General features: G+C 41.0%; 3 protein-coding genes, 1 long non-coding RNA gene and 1 pseudogene across 4 annotated transcripts; 1 reads left to right on the top strand and 4 right to left on the bottom strand.

Annotated features, from left to right (window-relative positions):
• Positions 1-9,437: 9,437 nt before the first annotated feature.
• Positions 9,438-10,041, top strand: LOC136504790 (uncharacterized). The gene is made up of 3 exons (XR_010770988.1): positions 9,438-9,574; positions 9,664-9,846; positions 9,935-10,041. It is a non-coding gene; the product is annotated as an uncharacterized lncRNA (long non-coding RNA).
• Positions 10,042-16,827: 6,786 nt separating this feature from the next.
• On the bottom strand, positions 16,828-17,832 carry LOC136503857 (uncharacterized). Its single transcript, XM_066498802.1, has 2 exons — positions 17,698-17,832; positions 16,828-17,365 (listed from the first exon to the last, which is right to left on the bottom strand). Exons 1-2 carry the CDS (start codon positions 17,830-17,832, stop codon positions 16,979-16,981), a joined length of 522 nt encoding a protein of 173 aa, XP_066354899.1. The 3' UTR covers positions 16,828-16,978.
• Positions 17,833-19,191: 1,359 nt separating this feature from the next.
• LOC136503856 (rRNA biogenesis protein RRP36-like) lies at positions 19,192-20,947 on the bottom strand. The gene is made up of 3 exons (XM_066498801.1): positions 20,896-20,947; positions 19,745-19,884; positions 19,192-19,566 (listed from the first exon to the last, which is right to left on the bottom strand). The coding sequence occupies exons 1-3, from the start codon at positions 20,945-20,947 to the stop codon at positions 19,192-19,194; spliced, it is 567 nt and encodes a 188-aa protein (XP_066354898.1).
• A 3,203-nt stretch (positions 20,948-24,150) lies between these two features.
• Positions 24,151-25,059, bottom strand: LOC136505921 (uncharacterized). The gene is made up of 2 exons (XM_066501045.1): positions 25,021-25,059; positions 24,151-24,933 (listed from the first exon to the last, which is right to left on the bottom strand). The coding sequence occupies exons 1-2, from the start codon at positions 25,057-25,059 to the stop codon at positions 24,151-24,153; spliced, it is 822 nt and encodes a 273-aa protein (XP_066357142.1).
• Positions 25,060-25,165: 106 nt separating this feature from the next.
• Positions 25,166-27,660, bottom strand: LOC136503855 (uncharacterized; annotated as a pseudogene).
• Between the last annotated feature and the right edge of the window lie 33 nt (positions 27,661-27,693).

Here is a 27,693-nt window from a genome sequence, read left to right as displayed (position 1 = left end):
CAAAATAATTATGTTACTGAAGTGTATTGTAGTTTTAGTTTGTTTAGTGATAGTTGGGATTGCTTACGTTGTAGCCAGGCTTAGTTAATTAATCAACCGTGTGTGTGTCATTTATGTTGTGTAATAAAATACTTAATTATGTTCAAGGTTTTCATAATTTGTCGTGTAATACAGATTATGTCACGCCATTGGATGTACAATGCCGATCGCCGCTCCCAAGACTTTATAGAGGGCTTGCACTATTTCTTAGGTGTGGCCGAGGCAAATAAGCGGGATGGTTTCATATGCTGTCCATGTGCCCTATGTAAGAATTTAAAGGAATATTCAAGCTCAATGAGTCTTCATTCACATTTGCTTAAGTCAGGTTTCATGTCAAACTATATATGTTGGACTAAGCATGGAGAAAGCGGGGTCATGATGGAAGAAGGTGAAGGAGAAGATTTAGACATTGATGACATTATTACTCAGTATGGTGCCTTTGATGATACTACAATAGGGGAAGATGAAGAAGAGGTAGCGGTAGAAGATGATCTCGGTGATGCTCTTGGCGATGCCATTCGTGATGCACAACAAGAATGGGAAAGTGAAAAAGAGAAAGTTAAGTTGGAGCGCATGCTTGAGGATCATAGGAAGTTGCTATACCCGACGGCCGAAGAGGGGCAAAAAAAGCTGGGTACAACACTGGAATTGCTACAGTGGAAGACAAAGAATGGTGTATCCGATAAGGCATTTGGGAATTTATTAAACCTTATAAAGAAGATGCTTCCGAAGCCAAATGAATTGCCCACCACTACGTACGAAGCAAAAAAGGTTGTCTGCCCTTTGGGATTAAAAATCCAGAAGATACATGCATGTCCTAATGACTGTATCCTCTACCATGGCAATGAATACGAGAATTTGGATGAATGCCCAGTATGTAAAGCATCGCGGTATAAGATCAGGCGCGATGATCCCGGTGACGTCGAGGGTGAACAACGTCCTAGAAAGAAAATCCCTGCCAAGGTTATGTGGTATGCTCCTATAATACCATGCTTAAAACGTTTGTTCAGAAATAAAGACCACGCAAAGTTGTTGCGGTGGTATAAAGAAGACCGTAAGGTAGACAATATGCTGAGACACCCAGCTGATGGGTCCCAGTGGAGAGCGATAGACAGAGAATTTTCAGAGTTTGCAAATGAGGCTAGAAACTTAAGGTTCGCCTTAAGTACAGATGGTATGAATCCTTTTGGACAGCAGAGCACTAGTCATAGCACTTGGCCAGTTACTCTATGTATCTACAACCTTCCTCCATGGTTATGCATGAAGCGGAAGTTCATTATGATGCCGATCCTCATCCAAGGTCCGAGGCAACCTGGCAACGATATTGATGTATATCTGAAGCCATTAGTTGAAGAACTTCTAGTTTTATGGAACAAACCAGGTGTATGTGTCTGGGATGAGTACAAACAAGAACACTTTGACCTACGAGCAATGTTGTTCGTAACCATCAATGATTGGCCTGCTTTAAGTAATCTTTCAGGTCAGACAAACAAAGGATATAATGCATGCACACATTGTTTTGATGACCTTGATAGTATATATTTGAAAAGATGTCGAAAGGTCGTGTACCTTGGCCATCGTCGATTCCTTCCTTTGAATCACCAAGTAAGAAAAAAAGGGAAGCATTTTAAAGGTAAGCCAGACCACCGGAAGAAGCCTCATAACCGAACCGGGGAAGATGTACTCGCAATGGTCAAGGATGTGAAAGTAGTATTTGGAAAGGGACAAGGCAGTGAATCTGTTCCCAAAGATGCTAATGGACATGCACCCATGTGGAAGAAGAAGTCCATCTTTTGGGAGCTACCCTATTGGCAAGTCCTAGAGGTCCGCAACGCAATCGACGTGATGCACCTGACAAAGAATCTTTGTGTGAACCTGTTAGGATTCATGGGTGTGTACGGGAAGCCAAAGGATTCACTTGAAGCACGCCAGGACTTGCAGTGCATGAAAGAACGAGACAACCTTCATCCAGAGAAGACAGGTGATGGACGTCATTACTTAAGTCCTGCTAGCTACACGCTTAGCAAAGAAGAGAGGGACAGCATGTTCGAATGTCTAAGCAGCATCAAGGTCCCATCGGGATTCTCCTCCAATATAAAGGGTATAATAAATATGCCAGATAAAAAATTCCTAAACTTAAAGTCCCACGACTGCCACGTGCTTATGACGCAATTGCTTCCAGTTGCTTTAAGAGGAATTCTACCTCCACATGTACGTCTAGCCACCGTGAAGCTATGTGCATTTCTCAATGCAATTTCTCAGAAGGCAATCAATCCAGTGGAACTAGCTACTCTACAGAATGATGTGGTTCAATGTCTTGTCAGCTTTGAGTTGGTGTTCCCTCCATCCTTCTTTATTATCATGACACACATCCTAGTTCATTTGGTGGAGGAGATTAGTATTCTTGGACCTGTGTTCTTACATAACATGTTCCCCTTCGAGAGGTTTATGGGAGTCTTGAAGAAATATGTGAAAGTCCGTTCTAAGCCTGAAGGAAGCATCGCCCAGGGCTATGGAACAGAGGAGGTCATTGAGTTCTGTGTTGACTTTATTCCTGACATTGCCCCGATTGGCGTTCCCGAATCACGACATGAGGGGAGACTCAGTGGTAAAGGAACTTTAGGGAAGAAAACATATATCGGCATGGAAGACGATTATTTCAATAAAGCACACTACACAGTTCTTCAGAACTCGTCATTGGTGCATCCGTACATCGAGATACATAAGGAGTTCTTACGATCCAAGTTTCCAGGGAAGACTGAAGCTTGGATTAGGCGTCAGCACATGGAAAGTTTCAGTGGTTGGTTGCGAAAAGAATGTCAAGGCGATGACAATATTGATGAGCAACTGTATTTGTTGGCTAGGCAGCCATCGTGGCATATCCTCACGTACCAAGGGTACAAGATAAATGGGAATACATTTTACACAGTTGCCCAAGATAAAAGGAGCACCAATCAAAATAGTGGTGTTCGCATAGATGGCACAGATCCAAATGGGAATATACAAACATATTATGGCCGCATAGAAGAGACATGGGAACTAGACTACGCACCTAATTTTAAAGTCCCTTTGTTCCGGTGCCAATGGGTGAAGCTGACCGGAGGAGGGGTAACAGTCGACAAAGAGTATGGAATGACAACAGTGGACCTCAACAATATTGGATACAAAGAGGAACCATTCATCCTTGCTGCCGATGTGAGTCAGGTGTTCTATGTGAAAGATATGTCTACAAAATCAAAGAGAGGAAAAAACGAAGACATCAACTCAATGATCAATGAGCCAAAGCGCCACATAATTCTTTCTGGGAAAATAAATATAGTAGGAATTGAAGACAAGTCAGACATGTTAGAAGATTACGAAAGAAATGTCCGAATTCCACCCTTCATAGTGAAGAAAGATCCAAGCATCATGTTAAATGATGAAGACACTCCATGGTTACGACAAGATCATAACCAAGGGTCATACGTCAAGAAGAAATTCACTGTTGTGCCTGCATGATACAACGATGCATGTTTAATATATTATGTTTTAGAGACAGATATTATGTAATATGTTATGACTTCACAATCCTTATATAGGCCATTTTTTCATTTGAGATCTACAATTGTTGTTTTGGTCAACTTTCCATTTGAGAAAGTTTGGACGGTTCAAATTTGTGATTTTTAAATTTCGACGCCTACAAACTAGTTTTCGGAACCCTAGATTGTCTAAAATTGAAAAGTTTTGAATACCAAGTTTGTTCATATCATCAATATCTACAATCCTTATATAGGCCATTTTTTTATTTGAGAAAGCTTGAACAAAATGTAGTTCAATTTTCACAAGTGTGTGACATAGTTTTAGATAGTCTATATGAGATTCAAGAAGTTGTGACTAGTGTTTGATAAAAATTTCTCAAATGGGAAAATGAGCTATGTAACAATTGTAGATCTTGCTGAGATGATCAAACTTGGTATTCAGAGTTTTTTCATCTGAGGTTATTTAGTGTCTCATTTGAGCAAGTTTGACCAAGTCAAATTTGGTCAAATAAAAAAACAACACTTTGACTCTAGTATTATGGACTCTAAATGACTTCGAATTGAAAAGTTTTGAATACCAAGTTTGTTAAACTCAAAAAGATCTACAATTGTTGTTTTGGTCAACTTTTCATTTGAGAAAGTTTGGACGGTTCAAATTTGTGATTTTTAAATTTCAACGCCTACAAACTAGTTTTCGGAACCCTAGATTGTCTAAAATTGAAAAGTTTTGAATACCAAGTTTGTTCATATCATCAATATATACAATACTTATATAGGCCATTTTTTCATTTGAGAAAGCTTGAACAAAATGTAGTTCAATTTTCACAAGTGTGTGACATAGTTTTAGATAGTCTATATGAGATTCAAGAAGTTGTGACTAGTGTTTGATAAAAATTTCTCAAATGGGAAAATGAGCTATGTAACAATTGTAGATCTTGCTGAGATGATCAAACTTGGTATTTAGAGTTTTTTCATCTGAGGTCATTTAGTGTCTCATTTGAGCAAGTTTGACCAAGTCAAATTTGGTCAAATGAAAAAACAACACTTTGACTCTAGTATTATGGACTCTAAATGACTTCGAATTGAAAAGTTTTGAATACCAAGTTTGTTAAACTCAAAAAGATCTACAATTGTTGTTTTGGTCAACTTTCCATTTGAGAAAGTTTGGACGGTTCAAATTTGTGATTTTTAAATTTCGACGCCTACAAACTAGTTTTCGGAACCCTAGATTATCTAAAATTTAATAGTTTTGAATACCAAGTTTGTTCATATCATCAATATCTACAATCCTTATATAGACCATTTTTTCATTTGAAAAAGTTGTAGAACAAAAAATACTACATTTTCTTTATTTTTATAGGTTCAACAAAAATTTCCTGTCAATTTTGGTCAAAAACCGAGAAAAAATTGAAACATTGACGTTACAATAATGTGATAATAAATTTCCTATCGAATAATATTAGTTTTATTAATTTTAAGTTACAAATATATTTTTGCATTAACAAAATACTTAGTATTAGTCACATTTATATTCTATATTCATAAAAGAAATTAAAAACTTTAGGTTACAAAATTTTCCTATTTACAATAAATAATTAGTTAATCAATAGAATTTTTTAAAATAAATATTGCAAAGTATTGAAGTTGCTATGGAATTAATTGATTAACCTAGTATTAAACAAAATCAAAATCCCAGGTCTTTCCAAGTACGCTGGCGGGTTGGCAAAATTTTCAGGCCTTCAGTCCCGGCCCAGACCAAGAACCGGGACTAAAGGGTGGGCGGCAATTTCGGTGCCCGCCCAAAATACTTTTAGTCCCGGCTAGTAACACCAACCGGGACTAAAAACCCTTTAGTCCCGGCTTGGAAGGCGAGCCGGGACTAAAGGGTTGGGCCTTTAGTCCCGGTTGAGATTACCAGCCGGTACTAAATGACCTTTAGTCCCGGCTGGTGTTACCAGCCGGGACTAAAGGGTACCGGCCTATATATATCGACTTGTTCTGTTCATCTTCGATCTCGCGCGTCGTCTCTCCGATCCCGTCTCCGCCGCCGCACCCGAGCTCGTCCTCGTCGTCGCTGAGCCCCGCCTCGTCGTCGATCCCGGCCTCGTCTGCCGTCGTCGAGCCCCGCCCGGCGGCCGTCGAGCTCGCCCGCACGCCCGGCCTCGTCTGCCGTGTCGTCGAGCCCCGCCCGCCCCGCCTCCGTCGAGCTCTCGCCCGCCCGCCCGGCCTCGTGATCTCAGCTGCCGTCGTCGAGCCCCGCCCGCCCAGCCTCGTCTGCCGTCGTCGAGCCCCGCCCGCCCGGCCTCGTCGTCGAACTCGCCCGCCCGCCCGGCCTAGCTCGCTGCCATCGTCGATTATAATGTTGGATTTTTAATTGTTTTTTAGATAATACTAATAAATAATATTTAGTAGTTTAGTTAGTTTTTTAGATAGTTTTTGATATATGTTAGTTAGATTTTTTAGTTAGTTAGATTTATTAGATAATTGATATATGTTACTTAGATTTTTTAGTTAGTTAGATTTATTAGATAATTGATATATGTTAGTTAGATTGTTAGTTGATATATGTTAGTTTTTTAGATAATTTTTTAGTTAGTTAGAATTTTTAAAATGTATTATCTATTACTAGTTTATCTAATTTCATGTTAGATTTATTTAATTGGATTTAGTAATTATATGTTCTATCTCTCTCTCTATATATATATCTAGAGAGAGATTCTATATGTGTATACATATGTACTTAATTATTTCTATATGTATATATACATGTACTTATTTTCATAAGTTGAGAGAGAGAGAAAATTGCATCTAGAGAGACATTCTATGTGTTATCACATGCATATCTAGAGATATAGACATATGCACTTATTTCTATGTGTTGAGAGAGAGAGAAAATATATTGTATCATTCTATGTGTATATATATACATGTACTTATTTCCATGTTTTTGGATCGAAAGTGTTTTTGATTCGATTCCAAAGCCTATACCTTATGTAATTCTTATGTTTATCCTTATGAAATATTATGTGTTATTATATTTAATTGGATTTAGTAATTCTATATGTGTTATCACATGTACTTATGTTATGTACCATAATAATTCTATCTATGTGTTATCTTGAAGATACAAATGGCTGCTCCGGATGATAACTTGAGTGATGACATAATGGCGGATATTATCAACGCCGGCACCAATGTGGATGTAGATGACACGAGTCAGTACTTTGCTGATTATGAGGATATCCTGAATATGCCGGTGGTTGAAGATCAACAAATTGTCGCGCAAGAAAATACTGGCGAGGTATATTCGATTATCTATCATCTCTTATAGATGCATGCGTACGTATATTTGTTGTTAATCGTTGTGTTTCTACTCATGTAGCCGGTCTCTGGATCTACATCAACCACCGACAAAAGTAGGAAAGTCCGAGGGCCAAAAAAGCCATTAGAGGGCCGTTTCATAATATCAGAATTCGACACCGACACCGGCAAACCATTGGGACCACATGCTCAGACATATGTCAATCAATGTGGGTTCATTGTAAGGGATAGGATCCCAGTTAGTGCTCGTGAATGGAAGCAGAAGATATCCGCTCCTAATGTTAGTTTTGTATCTGATCGTGATAAGAACCTAGCTTGGAGAGATATCACTCAGCATTTCACATTACAAGCAGATGATGCTTTGAAGGAGCTAGTGAGGGATTGGACAATGAAGAAGATGGCAACATTGTTCTAGAGTTGGAAGAAGACATTGTATAAAAAGTTTATCTTGAAGAATGCTACGCCGAATTTCAATGCTAAGGCGTTTGTCAAGTTGGAGTCCCATTGGGATGCCTTCGTAGAATACAAGACATCTCAAGACAGTGAGGAACGTGTGATGAGGAATCGGCAGAATGCCCGACAGAAGCAATACCATCATCGCATGGGATCAGGTGGTTATAGGAGTGCTATTCCCAAGTGGCAGAACCTAGAAGCAGAGATTACTGCCAAGGGAATCATACCTGAAACAATAGAAAAGAACTGGCCTCAACGCGCGAAGAATTGGTTCTACGCTCATGGGGGAAGCCTAGACCCAGACACTGGCAAGCTAATTTTCGGCCAAAAAATTGAGAGAGCAACACAGAGACTAGCTCGTGCTAGGGAAGAAGCTGATAGTGGTGTTTTCAAGCCCAACAGAGAGAAGGATGAATTGACATATGCCCTAGAGAATCCCGAACACGGTGGTCGAACAAGAGGCTATGGGGCGGTTCCGTGGCTACACGCATTCCCAGCAGACAAGGATACCTACAGAAGCCGCCAGAGAAAGAAGGATGAGGAGGCAGAACGAATTCGTGCATTGGAGCAATTTGTTGATGAGTCACGACAAGCATTGCTTGAATCACGTGAACGAGAAAAATCTCTTGAGGCAAGAATGCAGGAGGAGATCAAGAGGCAAGTGCAGCTAGCAATGAGTCAAATGCAATCGCAATCAACGCCGGGAGTCACCATTAGCCCCGTTGGTCAGATGAAAAGCAGTTGTGCTTCTACGGAGCTGCCAGTTATTCAAGACGACGCTGGGTTGCGCTTCCCTGTTGATGACATTACCGAGCCTCTAACAAAATGTGAGCTGCACATTCCAGATGGTAATGCATCAATCATGGTGGCTGTCGGGGTTGTATCTCCAATAGACCGAACGAAGACACCAAGAATCCATGGGTCAGTTATTCAACCTGGATATGCTAGCGTCTCGGTCGATAGAGTGCTCAAAGGTTACAGCAATGTTCCTCTTGACATTGAAGGCGGTGATGGGGAGAAGACACTAGGAGAAACAGAGAAGACATTTATTCAATGGCGCAAACGCTTCATCATCATTCCTGGGGCGCCACCGCTTCCCCTACCTCACCCTAGGTACGAATGAAAGTGAATGAAATATTATTTTCCATTAATTTTCTATTGGCTTCAAAAATAATTGACACACAAATTGTTTTTATAGCAGGGTCTCTCCCCAGCCTAGCCTAATCATTCATTCCCCATCTCATCACAGCGTCGCGGGGGGCGAGACGACTTCATCCCCACGGCGATCGCCAACTCCTACACCGGCCCCATCGCCTCCACAACGATCTCCAACTCCTACACCGGCCCCACCGCCTCCACAACGATCTCCAACATCTCCACGCCGGTCTCCACCAACACCGGCCTCATCGCCTCCACGCCGATCTCCAACACCGCCCCCACCCCCTCCACAGCGACGCACTACAAAGACGTCTAAGGTCCCGGCGGCAAAGAAGACCCCGAGAAAAAGAGTTATTTCTCAAGAAATACTTCCTGAAAAGACTGATGAGCAAATAGCAGCTGAAGAAGACAAAAAAGTAAAAGATTTTTTTATAGATATCAAAAACAAGAGTCAAGCAAAGCTTAAGGAGAAGCCGTACTTTTACATACCACGAGATGTGCTGAGGCAGAAGGTCGATGCTCACAAGAAAAAGATGATTGAACTTCGTAAGCCTTCGCCACTATCAGACTATGATCGCTCCCTCGTAAAGTCACATGATGCAGATAAGAAAAGGAAAAGAGCATCAGGGAAGGATGTCCCACAGCTCGGACAACAGAAGCAACCAATGCAAAATCTTGTTGTTGCTAATGAATATGGTTCCAACATAGAAGTCTATCGACCAGACAACTCTGGAGAAGTGTCGGTTCAAGCCCTTAATGCTTTTTTTAAAGATACTGGTTTAACCTTGGATCAATTGACGGGCAAAGCTCCAATCCAGAACCTAGGAAGTTGATACCTGGAAGACTTATAAATATGGCAAAAGTCTGTACAACCCTGCGGCTCTGAATGAATTGGGTACGCAAATGTACTTGCTCAACAAGTGGTACATGCAGGCGTGTGGCAGGGGTGAGCAGTGGATCTTTGTCAGATTTAGAGACCATCATTACTTCCGTGGCGATGACATCTTACATATTAGTTTCGAAGAATTGCATCAACTATTCCACTTGGACGCTCTGGACAAATCAATCATTAGCTCCTTTTGTTTGTAAGTGATTCTTACTTTTATTTAATAAACTCACTTCCATGCGTACGTGTATATAATTATCCTCACATGTAACTTATATTTATATACAGATTCCAGATGTCAGAGCTCCAAAGAATACAAGACACCAGTGTTGGCTTCATTGATCCTTATATCGTATTCAAAACCGGTATTATTATCAAGGAGCGATGGGTATCTGGAGCACAGGAGAATATCATGATGTTCTTCATGAAGCAGCACGACAAGACAACAATACTTTTCCCGTACAACTTTGAGTAAGTGTTAATAATAATGTAGTCTACACATTTTATGTAATATCAATACAACTTATATGCATGTACGTGTGTGTATAAACCAATGCAGTTTTCACTGGATACTCATTGTCATTGAGTTAAACTCAAGTCGGTTACTAATCTTTGACTCGTTGAGAAAAGAACGGGCACTATACCAAGATATGATAGACATTATCCAGGGGTAATTTCGATCTCTCGCGCACAACTATTATTGAATAGACTTTGCCATAATTTATTAACGATCGTACATTATTGGTCGCACAGGGTTTGGAAAGAGTTTATTCGGCAACATCGCAAGGATTGCAAGGCACCACTTAATGTAGTTGAAATACCAGTAAGTTGTACTATATACACTTCCCCACGTGTTTAATTACTATATCGTACTTCAATTTACGTGTGAGATGATGAGAATAATCTTCTTCTCGTACAGTGGTGTTTGCGGCAGGAACCAGGTAATAACTTGTGTGGATACTACGTTTGTGAATTTATCACTGCGCACATAAGAAGAACTCCTGAAGATGTCCTCAGAGTACGTATATATCAATTTTTATTTATTTTTAAATGAATATATATACATATATGTGTATTAATACTTTTCCTTTTATTTCAAATGCAAGACTGAATGGTTGAAACGAAGGGTCATGCAAAAAGACCATCTGAAAGCAGTTCAAGAGTCAATAGCAGGATATCTTCTAGAAAAAGTGCTAAATCCCAACGGCGAGTTCTACTTTGATCTTAAGGAATAAATGATGTAAATTAAATGTTTATTGATATCAGTTATTTTCGAGAACAAGATTATGAAAGTGTTGTATATATACATATATATATATATATATCTATAATATATATAGTTTCATACTTTATTCGAATATAATAATGCTCAAGATGAGAATTAGATGTAATTATATGCATGCGTGTATTTATATTAGCAACGTAGAATACGTACATAAAAACATATTATATATTAAACAAATACGTGTAACTGAACTGAAAACAAATTAAACAAAAAAAAAAGAAAAAGAAAAGGAACCTTTAGTCCCGGTTGGGGTTACCAACCGAGACTAAAGGGTGAACCATTAGTCCCGGTTGGTAACCCCAACCGGGACTAAAGGGTGCGCCAGGTTCGCTCAGCTGGAGGGCCTTTAGTCCCGGTTGGTGTTACCAACCGGGACTAAAGGTCCCTCTTTAATCCCGGCTCGATAACCCGGGACTGAAGGTTCCACCTTTAGTCCCGGGATCGTTGTCCCGGCGCGGTAACCGGGACTAAAGGCTGTTACCGCCCGGGACAACATGTCCATTCTGTAGTAGTGAAAGGTTAACGTTTACTCCCGGTTGGTCCCTCCAACCGGGAGTAAAAGTCTACTCCCGGCTGGAGACTTCGTCCGGGACTAGAAAGGGACCTTTAGTCCCGGTTGCTGTCTCCAACCGGGACTAAAGGTCCCCTCCTATATACCCCTTCTTCCTCCCTGAGCCCGAGCCACTTCGAGCTCAGTGTTCTTGCTTCATTGCCGGCCTCTCTTCTTTCCTCATCGCCGGTAATCACAAGATTTCTTTGATTCCTCTATCGATTCTTCGGTTCTAAAGGTTACCAACTTTATACTCTCATGTTTCATCAGTAGCATATCTTATTTTGTGGACTAGATATATGTGGTTTTTTATGGTGGATTTTTTTTATTTGTAAGCCATTTAAGCTCAAAATCACTTTAAAGTTTGTATATTTGGATGAAGGAAGGTTAAAGTAGTTATTCAAAACTAGTATTCAGCTTTTATTTCTAGCATGCATAGCACACTTCATGGTATAGAGATATAGAGAATTTTAGAGTTTTTTTTTAATTTTATTTGTTTATAAAATGAGAAATTTATATTATATTAAAAATGAGTATAGAGAGTAGATGGCAACTGCTTCCGTGTCCTCGGCCTCTCATCGGGTTCCAAAGCGACTGAGGCCGGACCTCCCTCTCATTACATACGGCAAGTGTGAGGAGAAGATCGTGATGGTGTACCGGGTGAGGAAGGAGTGTCCCAACAAGGACCGTATCTTCTACAAGTGTCCGGATCGCAATGTGAGTTATTTTGTCGCATTTGATGATTATGGTTAATTTATACTTATTTTCATGATGATTGTGATTAGAGTTCTAATTTTTTGTTTTAATTTTAGTGGGATGACACTGGATGTTTAGGCTGGTACTGGGAGGAAGAGTATGTTGAACACGTGCAAAACTCTCTTGCACAGGCGGCTACGGCGGCTGATGAGACAGTGATCCCGTGGAAGAAGCCCATAGATGTTGAACAAACGCATGATCTGTCTGTTTTAGTTGGGATTGGTCGTGAAATCCTTATGCTACTGAAGTGCATTTTAGCTTTAGTTTTTTAGTGGTAGTTGGGATTGTCTACATTGTAGCGAGACTTTCATAAATTAATACCTTGTGTGGTGGCATGCATATCGTATAATTAACTAATTATGTTCTAGGTTTTAATATGGTATGTATGTCATGTAATGCAGATGAGTCGACATTGGATGTACAATGCTGATCGCCGCTCCCAAGAGTTCATTGAGGGCGTGCATTCTTTCTTACGTGTGGCCGAGGCAAACAAACACGATGGTTTCATATGCTGCCCATGTGCCATATGTAAGAATTTGAAGGAATATGCTAGCTCAAGGAGAGTTCATTCACACTTGTTGAAGTCGGGTTTCATGCCAAACTATATTTGTTGGACGAAGCACGGAGAAACCGGGGTTGTAATGGAAGAAGGTGAAGAAGAACAATGGGACGATGATGACATTATTGCTGAATATGGTGCCTTCAATGATACTGCAATGGGGGAAGCTGAAGAAGAGGTAGGGGCAGAAGATGAGCCCGCTGATGATCTTGGTCAGGCCATTCGTGACGCACAAAGAGAATGCGAAAGTGAAAAGGAGAAGATCAAGTTCGAGCGCATGCTAGAGGATCACAATAAATTGCTATACCCAACTTGTGATGTGGGGCAGAAAAAGTTGGGTACCACACTGGAATTGCTACAATGGAAGGCAAAGAATGGTGTATCTGACAAGGGATTTGGGGAGTTACTAAAAATCCAAAAGAAAATGCTTCCGAAGGATAACGAATTGCCCGCTACTACGTACGAAGCAAAATAGGTAGTCTGCCCTTTGGGATTAGAAATCCAGAAGATACATGCTTGTCCTAATGACTGCATCCTCTACCATGGCGAGGAGTATGAGAAGTTAGATGCATACCCGGTATGTCACGCATCGTGGTATAAAATCAGGCAAGATGACCCTGGTGATGTTGAGGGCGAACGTCCCATGAAGAAAATCCCTGCCAAGATTATGTGGTATGCTCCTATAATACCACGCTTGAAACGTCTGTTCAGAAACAAAGACCATGCAAAGTTGTTGCGATGGCACAAAGAAGACTGTAAGGTAGACAATATGTTGAGACGCCCTGCTGATGGGTCCTAGTGGAGAGCAATCGATAGAGAGTTCCTGGAGTTTGCAAATGACGCAAGAAACTTAAGGTTTGCTTTAAGTACGGATGGTATGAATCCTTTCAGGGACCAGAGTAGTAATCATAGCACTTGGCCTGTTACTCTATGTATCTACAACCTTCCTCCCTGGTTATGCATGAAGCATAAGTTTATTATGATGCCAGTGCTCATCCAAGGCCCAAGGCAACCTAGCAATGACATCGATGTGTACCTAAGGCCACTAGTTGAAGAACTTCTACTTTTGTGGAACAGACCAGGTGTACGTGTGTGGGATGAGCACAAACATGAGCACTTTGACCTACGAGCATTGTTGTTCGTAACAATCAATGATTGACCTGCTCTAAGTAATCTTTCAGGACAATCAAACAAGGTATATAATGCATGCATGCACTATTTTGATGACATTAAAGGTATATTCTTGAAAAAATGTCGAAAGGTCATGTACCTTGGCCATCGTCGATTTCTTCCTATGAATCACCCCCTAAGAAAGAAAGGCAAGCATTTTAAAGGTAAGGCAGACCACCAGACCAAGCCGGGCAACCGAACTGGTGAGGATGTACTCAATTTGGTCAAGGATGTGAAAGTAGTATTTGGAAAGGCACATGGCAGCGAACCTGTTCTGAACGACGCCGACGGTCATGCACCCATGTGGAAGAAGTTCATATTTTAGGAGCTACCCTATTGGCAAGTCCTAGAGGTCCGTAGCGTGATCGACGTGATGCACCTGATGAAGAATCTTTGTGTGAACCTGCTAGACTTCATGGGTGTGTATGGGAAGCCTAAGGACACACTTGGAGCATGATAGGACCTGCGGTGTTTGAAAGAATGAGACAACCTGCATCTAGAGAAGACAGATGATGGACGCCATTACTTAAGTCCTACCAGCTACACTCTTAGCAAAGAAGAGAAGGAAAGCATGTTTGAATGCCTAGCAAGCATCAAGGTGCCATCTGGATTCTCCTCGAATATAAAGGGTATAATAAATGTGTCAGAGAAGAAATTCCTAAACTTAAAGTCCCATGACTACCATGTGCTCATGACGCAATTGCTTCCAGTTGCATTAAGAGGAATTCTACCTCCAAATGTATGTCTAGCCACCGTGAAGCTATGTGCATTCCTCAATGCAATTTCTTAGAAGGCAATCAATCCAATGGATCTAGCTGAACTATAGAATGATGTGGTTCAATGTCTTGTCAGCTTTGAGTTGGTGTTCCCTCCTTCCTTCTTTAATACCATGACACACCTCCTAGTTCACCTGGTCAAGGAGATTAGCATTCTCGGTCCTGTGTTCCTACACAACATGTTCCCCTTTGAGAGGTTCATGGGAGTCCTAAAGAAATATGTTCACAACCGTGCTCGGCCAGAAGGAAGCATCACCAAGGGCTATGGAACAGAGGAGGTCATTGAGTTTTGTGTTGACTTTATTCCCGACCTTGACCTGATTGGTGTTCCTGAATCATGACATGAGGGGAGACTAAGTGGAAAGGGGACACTAGAGAAGAAAACATATATTGGTATGCAAGACAATTATTTTAATAAAGCACACTACACAGTTCTGCAAAACTCCTCCTTGGTGGATTCATATATCGAGACACATAAAGAGTTGCTTCGATCCGAGTTTCCAGGGAAGTCTGAAGCTTGGATTATGCGTCAGCACATGGAAACTTTCAGCGACTGGTTGCGAAAAGAATGTCAGGGTGATGAGAGTATTGATGAGCAACTGTATTTGTTGGCTAGGCAGCCATCATGGCATATCCTCACATACAAAGGGTACGAGATAAATAGGAATACATTTTACATAGTAGCCCAAGATAAAAGGAGCACCAACCAAAATAGTGGTGTCCGCATAGATGCCACCGACCCTAATGGAAATAAGCAAACATATTATGGCCACATAGAGGAGATATGGGAACTAAACTATGCACCTACTTTTAAGGTACCTTTGTTCAAGTGCCAATGGGTAAAGGCAATTGGAGGCGGGGTAGCAGTCGACAACCAGTATGGAATGACAACTGTGGACCTCAACAATATTGGGTACAAAGATGAACCATTTGTCCTTGCCAAGGATGTGATCAGGTGTTCTATGTCAAGGACATGTCTACAAAACCGAAGAGAGGGAAAAACAACAACGACCCAATCAATGAGCCAAAGCATCACATAGTTCTTTCAGGGAAAAGAAACATTGTCGGAATTGAAGACAAGTCATACATATCAGAAGATTATGAAAAGGATGACCGAATTCCATCCCTCATAGTGAACAAAGACCCAAGCATCCAGCTAAATGATGAGGACACTCCATGGTTACGGCGCGATCATAACCAAGGGATATACATTAAGAAGAAGTTCACTACCGTGCCCGCTTGATATATATAGTGATGTTTAATAGTGTGTATTAGAGGTATTATGTAATAATTGTGAATTCAGAGATGTTTATTAGGTGTTTCCTTTTTTTCTATGTTCAGATTAAATTTGTGTTTGATGGTGGGATTTCCATGTCGCTTTTGGACAATGAGTGATGAAAAAAATGAAAAGATTTACGTTAAAATGATGTGAAAACAAATTTCTAATTGAAAATAAAAGTTTTAATGATTTAAATTAAACACTACATTTTTGCATTAATGAAATAGTAAATATTAATGACATTATGTTTCAATACTTATAAGAAAAACCAAAAAACTTTAGGTCGCACAATTTTCCTATGTGCAATAAAGCAAAACTAAATCCATATTCTTTTAAAACAATTTTATCCCTTGTATTTAATTTACTGTGCAATTAACAAGACTTTAACATTTTATAGAAACACTACTAGGGATGTGTACATCAATGATGCTCTTCTTTCGTCACTGAAGACTCCAAAATCGTCACATATATTATTTTATGACGAATTTGTGACGATATGGTATTCGTCATTGAATGCCCATCATATTCTATGACGAAATGGTCGTCGTCATAGAAGTGTATTCTTTCTATGACGAAATATTTTTGTCATTGATATAACCCCTTTTTCGTCATGACTTGCCATCTGTTAGGCGGCCAGACGACGTCTGCCACGCTGGCAGCTGACGTGTCTTGTCCACGTGGCGCGTCCACATTGCAGGTGACGTGTCCGACCACGTGGCAGCTGACGTGGCCAGTGATGTGGATGGTCCACGTGTCCACTTTTTATTGGGCCCCAAGGCTGGCAGCTGACGTGGACAGTGATGTTGATGGTCCACGTGTCCACTTTTTATTGGGCCACAAGGCTTGCTGTGATAGGTTCTCATTTTCGTCACTGAAGTAAATAGAAATTCGTCACAGAATCAATTACCAAATCGTCACAGAAAGGTCAGATAATTCATCAGAAGTGCACATGCTGATTTCATTACAGAATGCAAATAATACTAGAATGACCAAAAGCTTCCATAAATTAACAGATCCAGTATTCCAATGACCAACAACTTAATCAACAATTCTAAACTCGGTTCACATAACTCACTAGACATCAAATTGAACTACTAGTTTCATCTCAGTTCACATTAACATCACAGGAAATAATAAAAAGTTGCCAACCACCAGCAACATAAGTTACTACATAAACAAAATCACCAGCAGACCCCTTGCTTAATGAACCAGCAGCTACGAGCAGCGCTCATGTCGAAGAAGCATTGTTGATGGCCAAGATACGCTTGAGCAGCGCATTGTTCTCCTCCATTGCCTTGTTGTTTATCTCTGTCAGCTTCTTGTACTCCTCCATCTCCTTTTGTGTCCTCGCCAGCTTTTCCTCAGCTTCTTCACTTCTCTTCTTGAGTTCATCGATTTCACCTTGTACAGCAGCCGTAGCTTCAGCTGCTAGTTGCTCCCGAAGCTCGCTTTCATTTGATGATGATGATTTGGAGGATGGCACTGGTTTGATGCCAACACTCTTCAGGAAAAGGTTTGAGCTGTTCTGGGAGAGCACCTGGGACACAACCTGCACACTGGACACTGCTGTCTCACCTTCAGCAACAGGTTCTGTCCTCAAAGCTTCCATATTTGACTGAAACAGCAATGACCCATCATTAGTTGATACTTATTGCATTAATTTGAGGAGGAAATATCACACAAGATGTATTTTAAAAAATAAAAACCTATGCTGCATTGACAGAAACTGATGCCAAATAGGTATGCAATCATGAGTCATTTATTTGTTGTCAGGTAACTAAATACAAGTAGAAGTCAACAACATAGGATTATTATTTAGCAAGTATGTCTAGCTATATTGGATTATGACCATTTTTGAGCAAAAGACAATACAAAATGTTTGAAACAAGACATATTATCCAATTAATGAATAGTTGTTGGCACAGCGAAACAGATGTCGTGACTTACAACTGCTTCTCTTGCTAGTTCAGTCAGACCATGTTTGGAGCTGGTATGGCAGGTCTTGAAGGCCTCCACCGCATCAAGTTCTCCATTTTGTTCTGTGCTTGGTTCTGCATTGTTTTTCTTCTTTTTCTGTTTCATAGATAATCAATTACAGCAAAGTTTTCTCAGATGAAATGCAAAACAAGTTGTTTAGTGCAAATATGTACAGGGTACTCTTTACTTACATATGCATGTAAGTGTGCCACATAGCTGCGAGAACCCGTAGCTTGATGATACTTGACTTTACGGCGATTCTGCTTGTTCTTTTCACTTGATTCCTACAAGATAATGAACATGTCAGATGAGATCATAGGTTTAAAATGAGAAGATCCTTTGGAAACTGATTGAGAAAGAATATATGACAAGATACCTATTTATCTGAAAAATAGTAAGATGGTAATTTTTCAACTCCTGCAGAGTTGTCTACTCTTTTATGCCCCTATACAACTTCTATGAAATGTACATCTCAAATTGTCTGAATGCTCACCATGAACTGCCTTTCTATTGTTCTGTTCATGATTTTGTCCTTTAGAATATGTTATTCTATCCTTTGATGAATGGACTGATATTTAAGGGCATATTTGTAATCCTTTTTGTTTGCAGGATATATATGACCAACCCTTTTTTTCCCAAGTACATTCTGCTAATTGCTCCAATTTAGGAGCTTAGGGAATCTTTATGTTTGAAAATATTTATGTGTTACACTGCTTTTCATTGAAGGGCCTGGGTATAGCAAGAAGGATTGATGAGATGATATGTTTAAAATGAGAAGATCCTTTGGAAACTGAATGAGAAAGAATATATGAGAAGATACCCATACCATGTTTTTTGGATCAGACCACTTTGCAACTAGTTCCTTCCACTGTTCATCAGTCATGCATGCAACTGGAGAAGTTGTCCTAATCTCATTTGTAGGTACACCATTGAAGTATTTATTCTTGAGCCGATAACGCATTTGTCGCACCCCAGAGCGCAGCATATCGGTGCAAGCTTCCTCTGTTGGCTTGTCGTCAGGGTTAATGGCCAAGCGCCCCTAGTCATATGACAATTCCATATTTAGTTAGTCAATTAAGGTTAAATAGATATACATGTTAACCATAGAAACAGTAATGCACTTACAGAGAGCTTTCCCACAAAGTTTTTGTAATATTGATCGTCTCTCTTGTATTCTTTCCAATGAGGTAGGACAGGAACCTTATCCCGAATGATGACACCAGCCTCAGATGCAAACTTGGCTGCTTGAACAGGTTCATGAGGCCTTCTTTTGCCTTCAGCAATAGCTATGGGCATTCTCCTTCCCATAGCTTTTGTCATCCTGTCCAGCTGTGTTCCCTTGGTGGGTGGCCTAGGGTCTCCTTGGGGCTCGCTGTGCAGGAGCTACAAAATAGAATTTGCATTAAAATGATTTAGTTTCATGCAGATAAGCAAAACAGATGACATATTTGAATGACAAAGAAACTATAACTTGCCTTCAGTGTCTGCCTCTCCAGCTACATTGTCTTCATCAGCACCTGTACTGTCTTGAGCACCAGCTCCACTGACTTCCTCTGCAGCTATATTGTCCTGACCACCAGCTCCATTGCCTTCCTCTGCATCCGTATAAGACCTTTGTGGTGGTATTTCATCATGACCATCTGTAGGATCCTCTACATTCTGGCCATCTCTCGCTGAAGGTTGAAGCCTTTTTGATGATCTTGTTTGGGATTCAGGAGTTTGCACCTGTGATCCTTGAGATGCCCTCACTCTCTTACTAGCCCTAACTCCTGGCGCCATGGTGGGACCTATCTTCTTCTTCTTTGAAGCTATGACTTTCCGACTATACCCTGGAGGATACTGTGGAAAAAAATCAAGTAAGTCATGTGCATTAATAAGCAAGACCATATATTAAAGAACAGGTATGCAAGAAACAAGATGCATCTAAAAGCAAGGGCATATATTAAAGAACAGATTAAAAACATTCAAATGCAATACAAATATTCCCCATCCAGTACTTTGAAGATAGAAGAAGCACCTTAGTTGCCAGGGGTTGTGGCTGCACATCAGATTCAGTGTCATCATCATCACTATCTCCTTGATCATCATCTTCAAGGAGATACTCCGATGAATTTGAATCTTCACTATTTGTTTTCTTGTTTGCTGATTTTCCCCCTTCTTTGATGCAGATTGTGATACAGAGTTATTAAATTCAGTAGATAGATTTTTCAGGCTGAATTCTTGCATCTTCTTTAAATTGTTCGCCACGCGTGTATCCCGACGTCTCTCATAATCAGTTTTTGGAGGTTCTTACACAAACAAGCAAATTGTGTCTATTAGAAAATAAAAAGGAGTGAACTAAGTACTAAGAGGTAGTAATACTAGATGCTAGATAGATAAGAGGTAGGAGCTAGTAGTGCCTGCTGAAGAGCTAAGGGATAAGAGGTGATAGGTTATAGGAAACAAGTAATAGGTCAGAGGTAAGAGGTACAACTTTTTTTGTACTGAAGCACAAATACTCTAAATTATCTAAAAATTTTGAAGCTAGCTTGTACTGAACTACTCTTTTCCTATCAACACACATGCATGCACTCTGCTACATCCAAATCCAGATCATTAAAATGGTCAAACAGACCACGCCAAAATCTATTTGAAGTCAAGAGTCACAGCTACTTTCAGAATTGTACTACAATTGTTTTCAGAAAACATGACTGCTGCTTCTATTTCAGACAAATACAAGTGCAAAATAGATTACTAATTGCACATCAATACATAAATACAGATCCAAGATTCAGAATACAATTTGACTGAATGGTTAGCAAACCAAGACTGGGTACTATTCATATGCAGCAGAGTATATAGCAACACACTTGTACAGGCAGATATGGGACAGTGGGTACTATTCATACAATTTGACTGAATGGTTAGCAAACCAAGATTCATTCAGCAAAGCATTTCATTCAGGAACTAAAACAGATCAAGTTCTCTTGCAAAAACAAGGACTGATTGTCTGACACACCAGATACAACTAAGTCTGAACTGAACCTACATTTTTATAGGCACATATGGGACAGTGCGTGGTAGTCCCACAGCTAGAGGCACTGCAAAAGAATTGCTTATGGAGCTAACTAGATACAGGGCAATAGAATTGTACAACAGAATTCATCAATACAGAAGAGTTTTGCTTACCTTGTTCTTGTTCTGCAGGTCGCTTCGTACCTTGCCCCCTTGTTGCCACCATTGCGGTTGTGGCTAGGTTGCGGATGTAGACCAGGTGCTCGTCGTCGGTGGTCGTCAAAGGGGAAGCAACCCTGGTGCGGTGAACCCTAGTCGACGGGGAAGCAGATCCAGTGCGGTTGTGGCTAGGTTGCGGATGTAGACCAGGTGCTCGTCGTCGGTGGTCGTCAAAGGGGAAGCAACCCTGGTGCGGTGAACCCTAGTCGACGGGGAAGCAGATCCAGTGCGGCGATGACCCACAATCCGACGGTGGTTAGGGTTAGGTTCAGGCGAGAAAGAGGTGGATGGGGCGAGATAGGTGCATGGGGCGATGAGAGAGAGGGGGATGCGGTGATTGATGTCGGCGAGGACGCAGCTCGTGGGCGGGGACGCAGCTCGTCGACGGCGGATGTGTCCCGGCGGTGGTGGATAGGGTTGGAGAAAATGGGGGGAAGACAGAACGAGTGGCCGAGGAGGTGACGAGTGCGGGAAATGAGTAAATATACCGGTGTTTTTGGCGGAATTTTTTGACGAGGGAAATTGTTTTGGCGCCTTGAGGCGCGAGAGGTTGCGGTCTTTTTTTTGGCATTGCGGGATCTGTTTAACAAAGACTGCGCTCGAGAACTAATGAAACCACTTGAGTAGCGCAATGGTATGGCCCTTTGAGTTTGATCCCGAGCTCCCGGGTTCGAACCCGATGATAGCCAATTTTTTTGGGTTTTTCAATTTTTGGGTTTTGTCATCATTTATTGTGTTTATTCCTTTTTTTTATTTCTCCATGTTCATTTGAATGTTTTTAGTGTATGATCAAACTCAAAGACCTAGGATTTGAATCTTTTGAATGTTTTTTTGTCAACATTTATTGTGTTTATTCCTTTGAGTTGCATGGCATAAAAATTTCTAAAAATTTGGATGGACACCTTATTTTAGTGTATGATCATGACATAAAAATTTCAAAAGGATTTCGACAAAGTGGTATTATACATCTGTAAAGAACTTCAGTCCAGATATATGGAATCTCTATCGTACTTGCTCATAGTCTAAAACGACTAATAATACGTGACAGAGGGAGTATGCCGTTGTGAGGATGTGCATGACCACATTCTTAGAATCAATTGAAACTTTGTTGTCATCATTATACTCCAAAATGAGGTGTCCATGTAAGTTTTAAGATTTTTCTACCTTGCTTTAGGTATTGTACCTTTTAGCATTTAGTCATTCAACAAATAAGTACTCCCTCCGTTCCTTAATATAAGCCATATAGATTTCTAAAGAAAATTCCAAAATATAGGTACGTATATATTTAGTTCATTATATATTAGCAGATGTACTCGAACGTTGTCTTAAAGTGCACTACTATACCTCGAGCCATTGTTCTTTGCCATCTTCATTCGGATCGTGAGTCGGATTCTCTTCTGGCTCTACGTGAGGTCCTTCTCGTTCGACATCTCCCCTCGGGTCATAGTCTAGATCATCTTCTTCCTCTCCATGAGGTCTCTTCTATAGCCTCGGTGTAAGCTCCTCACTCTCGTATTCAGCGCTTCCAGAGTTTTCATTGCCTAAACTAGGATTAGGTCTATGTGCATGCCTTTCTTTGATAGGCATGTTGCTCTTTGGCTATTGTTCTTCCTCACCTTGACTGCTCGGCTCGCTCGCCATTGCAAGTTGTGATTACGAGAGTAGAGACATATACAATTTAGTTCTATGGAAAGACAGGAATTAGAAACCATCTACGTTTCATATTTTGTCCATTTCGCAAGTAAAGTAATTGAAATTCATATATTCATCTCCAATTACATATGTTTTTTAACTACATTAGTTTCTAGGACACAAAATTAGAAGAAAAGTACAAAGTCTTGAATACAAAAGAAGAAGAAAAGTAAATGAGTTTCTTGAATACAAAAGAAGAACTAAGGTACAAAATTCTTGAATATAGAATATTGCATATATTAATTTGACTTAGATTTTCCTCATTATCATCACAATGCTTGCAAACTAGTTGTTGTATATGGGACAAGCCATCCTAGTTTAGCAGCATATATAAGTACTAGATCATAGGAAGAAGTTTGAAAATAACTCAAGTATTGTCTCAACCTATTACAAGACGCCGATTATAGGAAGAAGTTTGAAAATAACTCAAGTATTTCATTTTTAATTTCTAGATATTTTTGTGGAACCTAGAAAATCAGAAAACTAATAAGATAGTGTCATATTATTGCTAATATTTAGAAAATCACAGAACGTAATATCTAATAAAAAATGTTGCAAAAAAAATTGGCTACCACAGGGTTCGAACCCGGGAGCTCGATGTCAAACTCAAAGGGCCAGACCATTGCGCTATTCAAGTGGGTTCGTTAGTACTCGAGCACAGTTTTAGATAAACTCTATGAGATCCGCATCGCCCGAGGATTCTGCGCTGTCGATGCAGATCGGACGGCCGAGAAAGCGCTTTGGAGGATCAAAAACGGCGACGCAGCGTCGGCTCCCAAAACCCTAGCTCACTTCTCTTCGCCCTTTCTCTCTCAGTCCAGCGAGCGACAGAGCACAGCCGAGAGCTCACAGCAGACGCGACGCGGGGATGGCGGCTCCGTCATGGCACCCCTCGCCGACGCACGCGTGCGGCCAGAGCTGCACGCGGCACCGTCGAGCGGCACCACGGTGGTGCCCTTTGGCCCGAGCCTGAGGCGGAGATCCAGGTGGGCGCTGAAGCTTGAGGGCCGGCGCCTCGGGAGATCCAGGCAGCCGACGGCGGAGGCGGCTCGGATGGCTGCTTGTGGTTGCGTCTCGGGCTCGGTCTTGGAGGGCTCCAATCGGCCACTCGGCCTATACAGGTACCCTCATGGCCTCACCCTCACTTTGCACCAACCTAAAGATACAATCAGACTCTTTTCTTTCTCCATTACAGAATGAAAGTAAGCTACAATCTAAAAATACACTCTACAAGTAAGCTACTATATCATGTAATGACAATTAATCCTATGAAATGAAGATCGTTTTCAGAAATCACCAAGTATTTTTCACTGGTTGTATGCAGTTCATGTGGTCTGATTTGAAAGACTCATGCTACAATTTAGGAATAATTTTTACAGAGTATTTTTCACTGGTTGTATGCAGTTCTGCATGAAAGTGGATACAATTTCAATAGAATTTGGACATAGGTCCAGATAACATGATAGGCCGAGATAACATGTCTAGATTACATGATAGGCCGAGATAAAACAGAGATTACTAGAAATCATCATCTTCATCGTCTAGGGACATGTCATCATTGTTATCATTGCCACCATCACTACAGTACTGCAGTACTGTCTCATCTTCCTCCTCATCCTCACTATCTTCACGAATAATAGGTTGCTTCTTGCTGCTTATAAGGTCTTGTAAATTTCCTTCAATTATACTGGCTTCTCCACCTTGAATATTGTGCGTAACCTCATTATCAGCCCCTGCTTGCACTACATGTTCAGTATCAGCACAATAATCATCCTGATGCACATCATGACTGGCCTCATCTTTTTCAGCGACATCATAAATATTCCTATGTTCAAATTTCTGCACAACTCGCCAATCTTTACCTAAAGATGTGTCTTGCAGGTAAAATATCTTTTTCGATTGAGTTGCTAAGATGAAAGGATCAGTCTTGTACCATAATGACTGCACATTGATGGATTTGAAATGTCCGTCATCTCGAAGGCCTATCGTCTTGCCTTCTTGCTTGAACCAATCGCATCGAAATAGAACCACCGTCCGACGGACTTGAAGATTTGAGTTATATTGCAACTCAATTACCTCTTTAAGGACTCCATAAAAATCTATGTTGTTCCCATCATGTGAACCTTCAGTCATTACACCACTATTTTGTGTCAGAAGGAAATTCTCACGATCCACAGTGCTATACCGCACTCCATTAACCTTGCAAGCTGCACAAGTCTTAACTCGCAGATCTGGGCCACATGACAGTGCCCACAATCCTTCGCTAACCGATTCTGGATTCTCCTTGCGTTTGTTCTCAATCTGTTGCAACAAAAGTACTCAGTTACCAATTACATATGGATACTAATGCATTTACTGAACCTAGAAACACAATGTGTAGTGACTTACATGGCACCTAAACCACTTTGCAAATCCTTGTTCAACCATTTTATCAACATCAAGTGCACCTTGCTGCTCAAGATCGTCCCTGTACAAGCTGCAGGGCAAAGTTAAGTCATAAGAATGATTTGAAAAATTAGAAATAAAACAAAAACTAATCCCCAAAACATCTAATAGATACTTACTCCAAATATTCCTCAGCTTCTTCACAATTATTTAGCACATACCAAACTAACTTATTGAGGTCAACATCATCAATGTACTGGCTCCTATTAGATCCAACAAGAGTAACACCATGCTTAAAAATAGAGATGTCATCAGGCAATGGCATCTCTCCATCACTACCATCATCATGGTTAAATCTATTGTCAATATCCTCCATATACCTAGAACAAAAAGTCAAGGTGTCACTTGCCATATATGCCTCAGCAATTGATCCTTCTGGCCTAGCCCTGTTCCTTACAAAATTCTTCAAAGTGCCTAGCCGCCTTTCTATTGGGTACATCCATCCATACTGAACAGGTCCTCTTAGCAGTGCCTCATCAGGAAGATGGACAGCCAAGTGCACCATGACATCAAAGAAGGCAGGTGGAAAGATTTTCTCAAGCTTGCATAGGATCAATGGAATTTCTTCTTTTAGCCGTTTGACAACATCAATCCTCAGATTTCTACTGCATAGTTCCCTGAAGAAGGTCCCGAGCTCTGCAACTGCTTCATATACATCCTTCCTCACCAGTCCTCTTAGGCCAGCAGGTATGATTCTTTGCAGGAGTATGTGGCAAGAATGTGTTTTCAGCTTTCCCTGCACCTTCGAACCATCTTCACTTATGTATCTTGCTAGGTTAGCCGCATATCCATCAGGAAACTTGATACCTTTGAGAAACTTGCAGAACTCGATTTTCTGATCCTTCCCCAAGACATACGGAGCAAGTGGAGCATTGACTGAGTTGCCATGCTGCTGTAAGTGCAATTCAGGTCTTATGCCCATATCATGCAAATCTAGCCTAGCATTGGTTGTGTCCTTGGTCTTGCCCTGCACATTGAGTAATGTGCCAAGAATGTTTTCACATATGTTTTTCTCTATGTGCATCACATCGAGATTATGTGGAAGCTTCAAATGTTTCCAATATGGCAATCTCCACAACCCAACTTTGCGGCTATAAATCCTTGGACCCTCGTTGCGCTTCCTTTTATTTCCAATAATTTCAGGATGCTTCCCTAGGCCTGACATCTTTCACCTTCTCTAGCTCCTCTAGGACCTCCTCCAAAGTGAACTTGCCTGGCTGATCTTTGTTTTCACGCTTACCATCAAAAGCCAAGCTTCTCCGCCATGCATGTGTCCTTGGAAGGTAACGACGATGTCCAATGTAACATATTTTACTCCTTATTGCCCGAGACAACGGATCCTTGTCGCAATGAATACATGCATAATACCCTTTTGTTGTTCGCCCTGATAACGTGCTCAACGCTAGGAAAATCATGTATACACCATAGCATGGCAGCACGAAGGTTAAACTTCCGACCAGTACATGCATCGTAGGTACTGACACCCTTCCATAGATCGAGCAGTTCTTCAATTAGGGGCTCAAGGAACAAATCAAAATCCTTTCCTGGAGATTTTGGACCTGGGATGAGTAAAGACATAAAGCAGTTTGCTGGATTCACGCATTCCCATGGTGGGAGATTCAGCGGTGTTAGAAGCACTGGCCACATACTGTACTGCGTACTCATGTTGCCAAATGGATTGAATCCATCGGTAGCTAAGGCAAGCCTCAGGTTCCTCGAATCATCTGCAAAGGTTGGTTCCCTCGTGTCGAACTCCTTCCATGCTTCTCCATCAGCTGGATGGCTCATTACATTGTCGACTGGCGTCCTCATTTTCTTGTGCCATTGTGTTTCCTCAGAAGTGCGCTTTGAAGCAAAAATTCTTTTCAACCTTGGCAAAAGTGGAAAATGTCTCAATACCTTGTGTGGAACCCGCTTGTTCCTAGTTTCATCTTGCCATCTAGACGCCTTGCATACTGGGCACACATTCTCTTTATAATACCTCTTCCGAAACAACACACAATTGTTCTTGCACACATGGATGTTTTCAAAACCAAGGCCCAGTTCTCCAAGATATTTCTTGGCCTCATCATATGATTTTGGCAACTCACTCTGAGGGTATCCTGATGACAACAACTTCAGCATTGTGGAAAATGCTGTATTGCCAATTCGATAACGAGACTTGATATACAACATCCTCACCAGAAAAGAGAATTTTGAATGGCTAGATCCTGGGCTAAGTGACTTCTTCGCATCTTCAAGGACTCTTGCAAACCTTGGTTGTTCTCCATCAGCCTCTGCCGCAGCATATAGATCTCCTATCATCTCTGGTACTCCGTGATCCTCATCATAATCATCATCGGCCACATCCACATGTATCCCAAAGTCATGATCACTTCCTTCGACCTCCTGCTCCAAATTTTCAACTACTACAGTATCTGCCGACTCCCCATGATGAATCCACCTAGTGTATGCAGCTGACATTCCATAAATGTGTATATGGTCATTTACATCATCCTAAGGCCGTAAACTTTGATTAAGACATTTGCTGCACGGACAAAGTATGTGGCTGTCTTCGGGGTATCTTTCACTAACAAATTTCATGAACTCTTCAACTCCTTTCACATATGCAGGTGT

Source organism: Miscanthus floridulus, chromosome 14 (assembly GCF_019320115.1).
Source record: "Miscanthus floridulus cultivar M001 chromosome 14, ASM1932011v1, whole genome shotgun sequence".
NCBI lineage: Eukaryota > Viridiplantae > Streptophyta > Magnoliopsida > Poales > Poaceae > Miscanthus > Miscanthus floridulus.
The sequence above is the reverse complement of the archived record's forward strand: the minus strand, read 5'-3'. Positions and strand labels throughout refer to the sequence as shown.

Bases quoted from the DNA above. Each gene is read 5' to 3' on its own strand.
- LOC136503857 (XM_066498802.1), bottom strand. From the start codon at position 17,832: ATGAAACAGAAAAAGAAGAAAAACAATGCAGAACCAAGCACAGAACAA. The intron at 17,366-17,697 runs GTAAGTCACGAC...TTGCTGTTTCAG, and splicing joins AACTAGCAAGAGAAGCAGTT to TCAAATATGGAAGCTTTGAG.
- LOC136503856 (XM_066498801.1), bottom strand. From the start codon at position 20,947: ATGGTGGCAACAAGGGGGCAAGGTACGAAGCGACCTGCAGAACAAGAA. The intron at 19,885-20,895 runs GTAAGCAAAACT...TCTGCATCAAAG, and splicing joins ACCTGCAGAACAAGAACAAG to AAGGGGGAAAATCAGCAAAC. The intron at 19,567-19,744 runs GTGCTTCTTCTA...TTTTTTCCACAG, and splicing joins CACAACCCCTGGCAACTAAG to TATCCTCCAGGGTATAGTCG.
- LOC136505921 (XM_066501045.1), bottom strand. From the start codon at position 25,059: ATGGTTGAACAAGGATTTGCAAAGTGGTTTAGGTGCCAT. The intron at 24,934-25,020 runs GTAAGTCACTAC...TTGTTGCAACAG, and splicing joins CAAAGTGGTTTAGGTGCCAT to ATTGAGAACAAACGCAAGGA.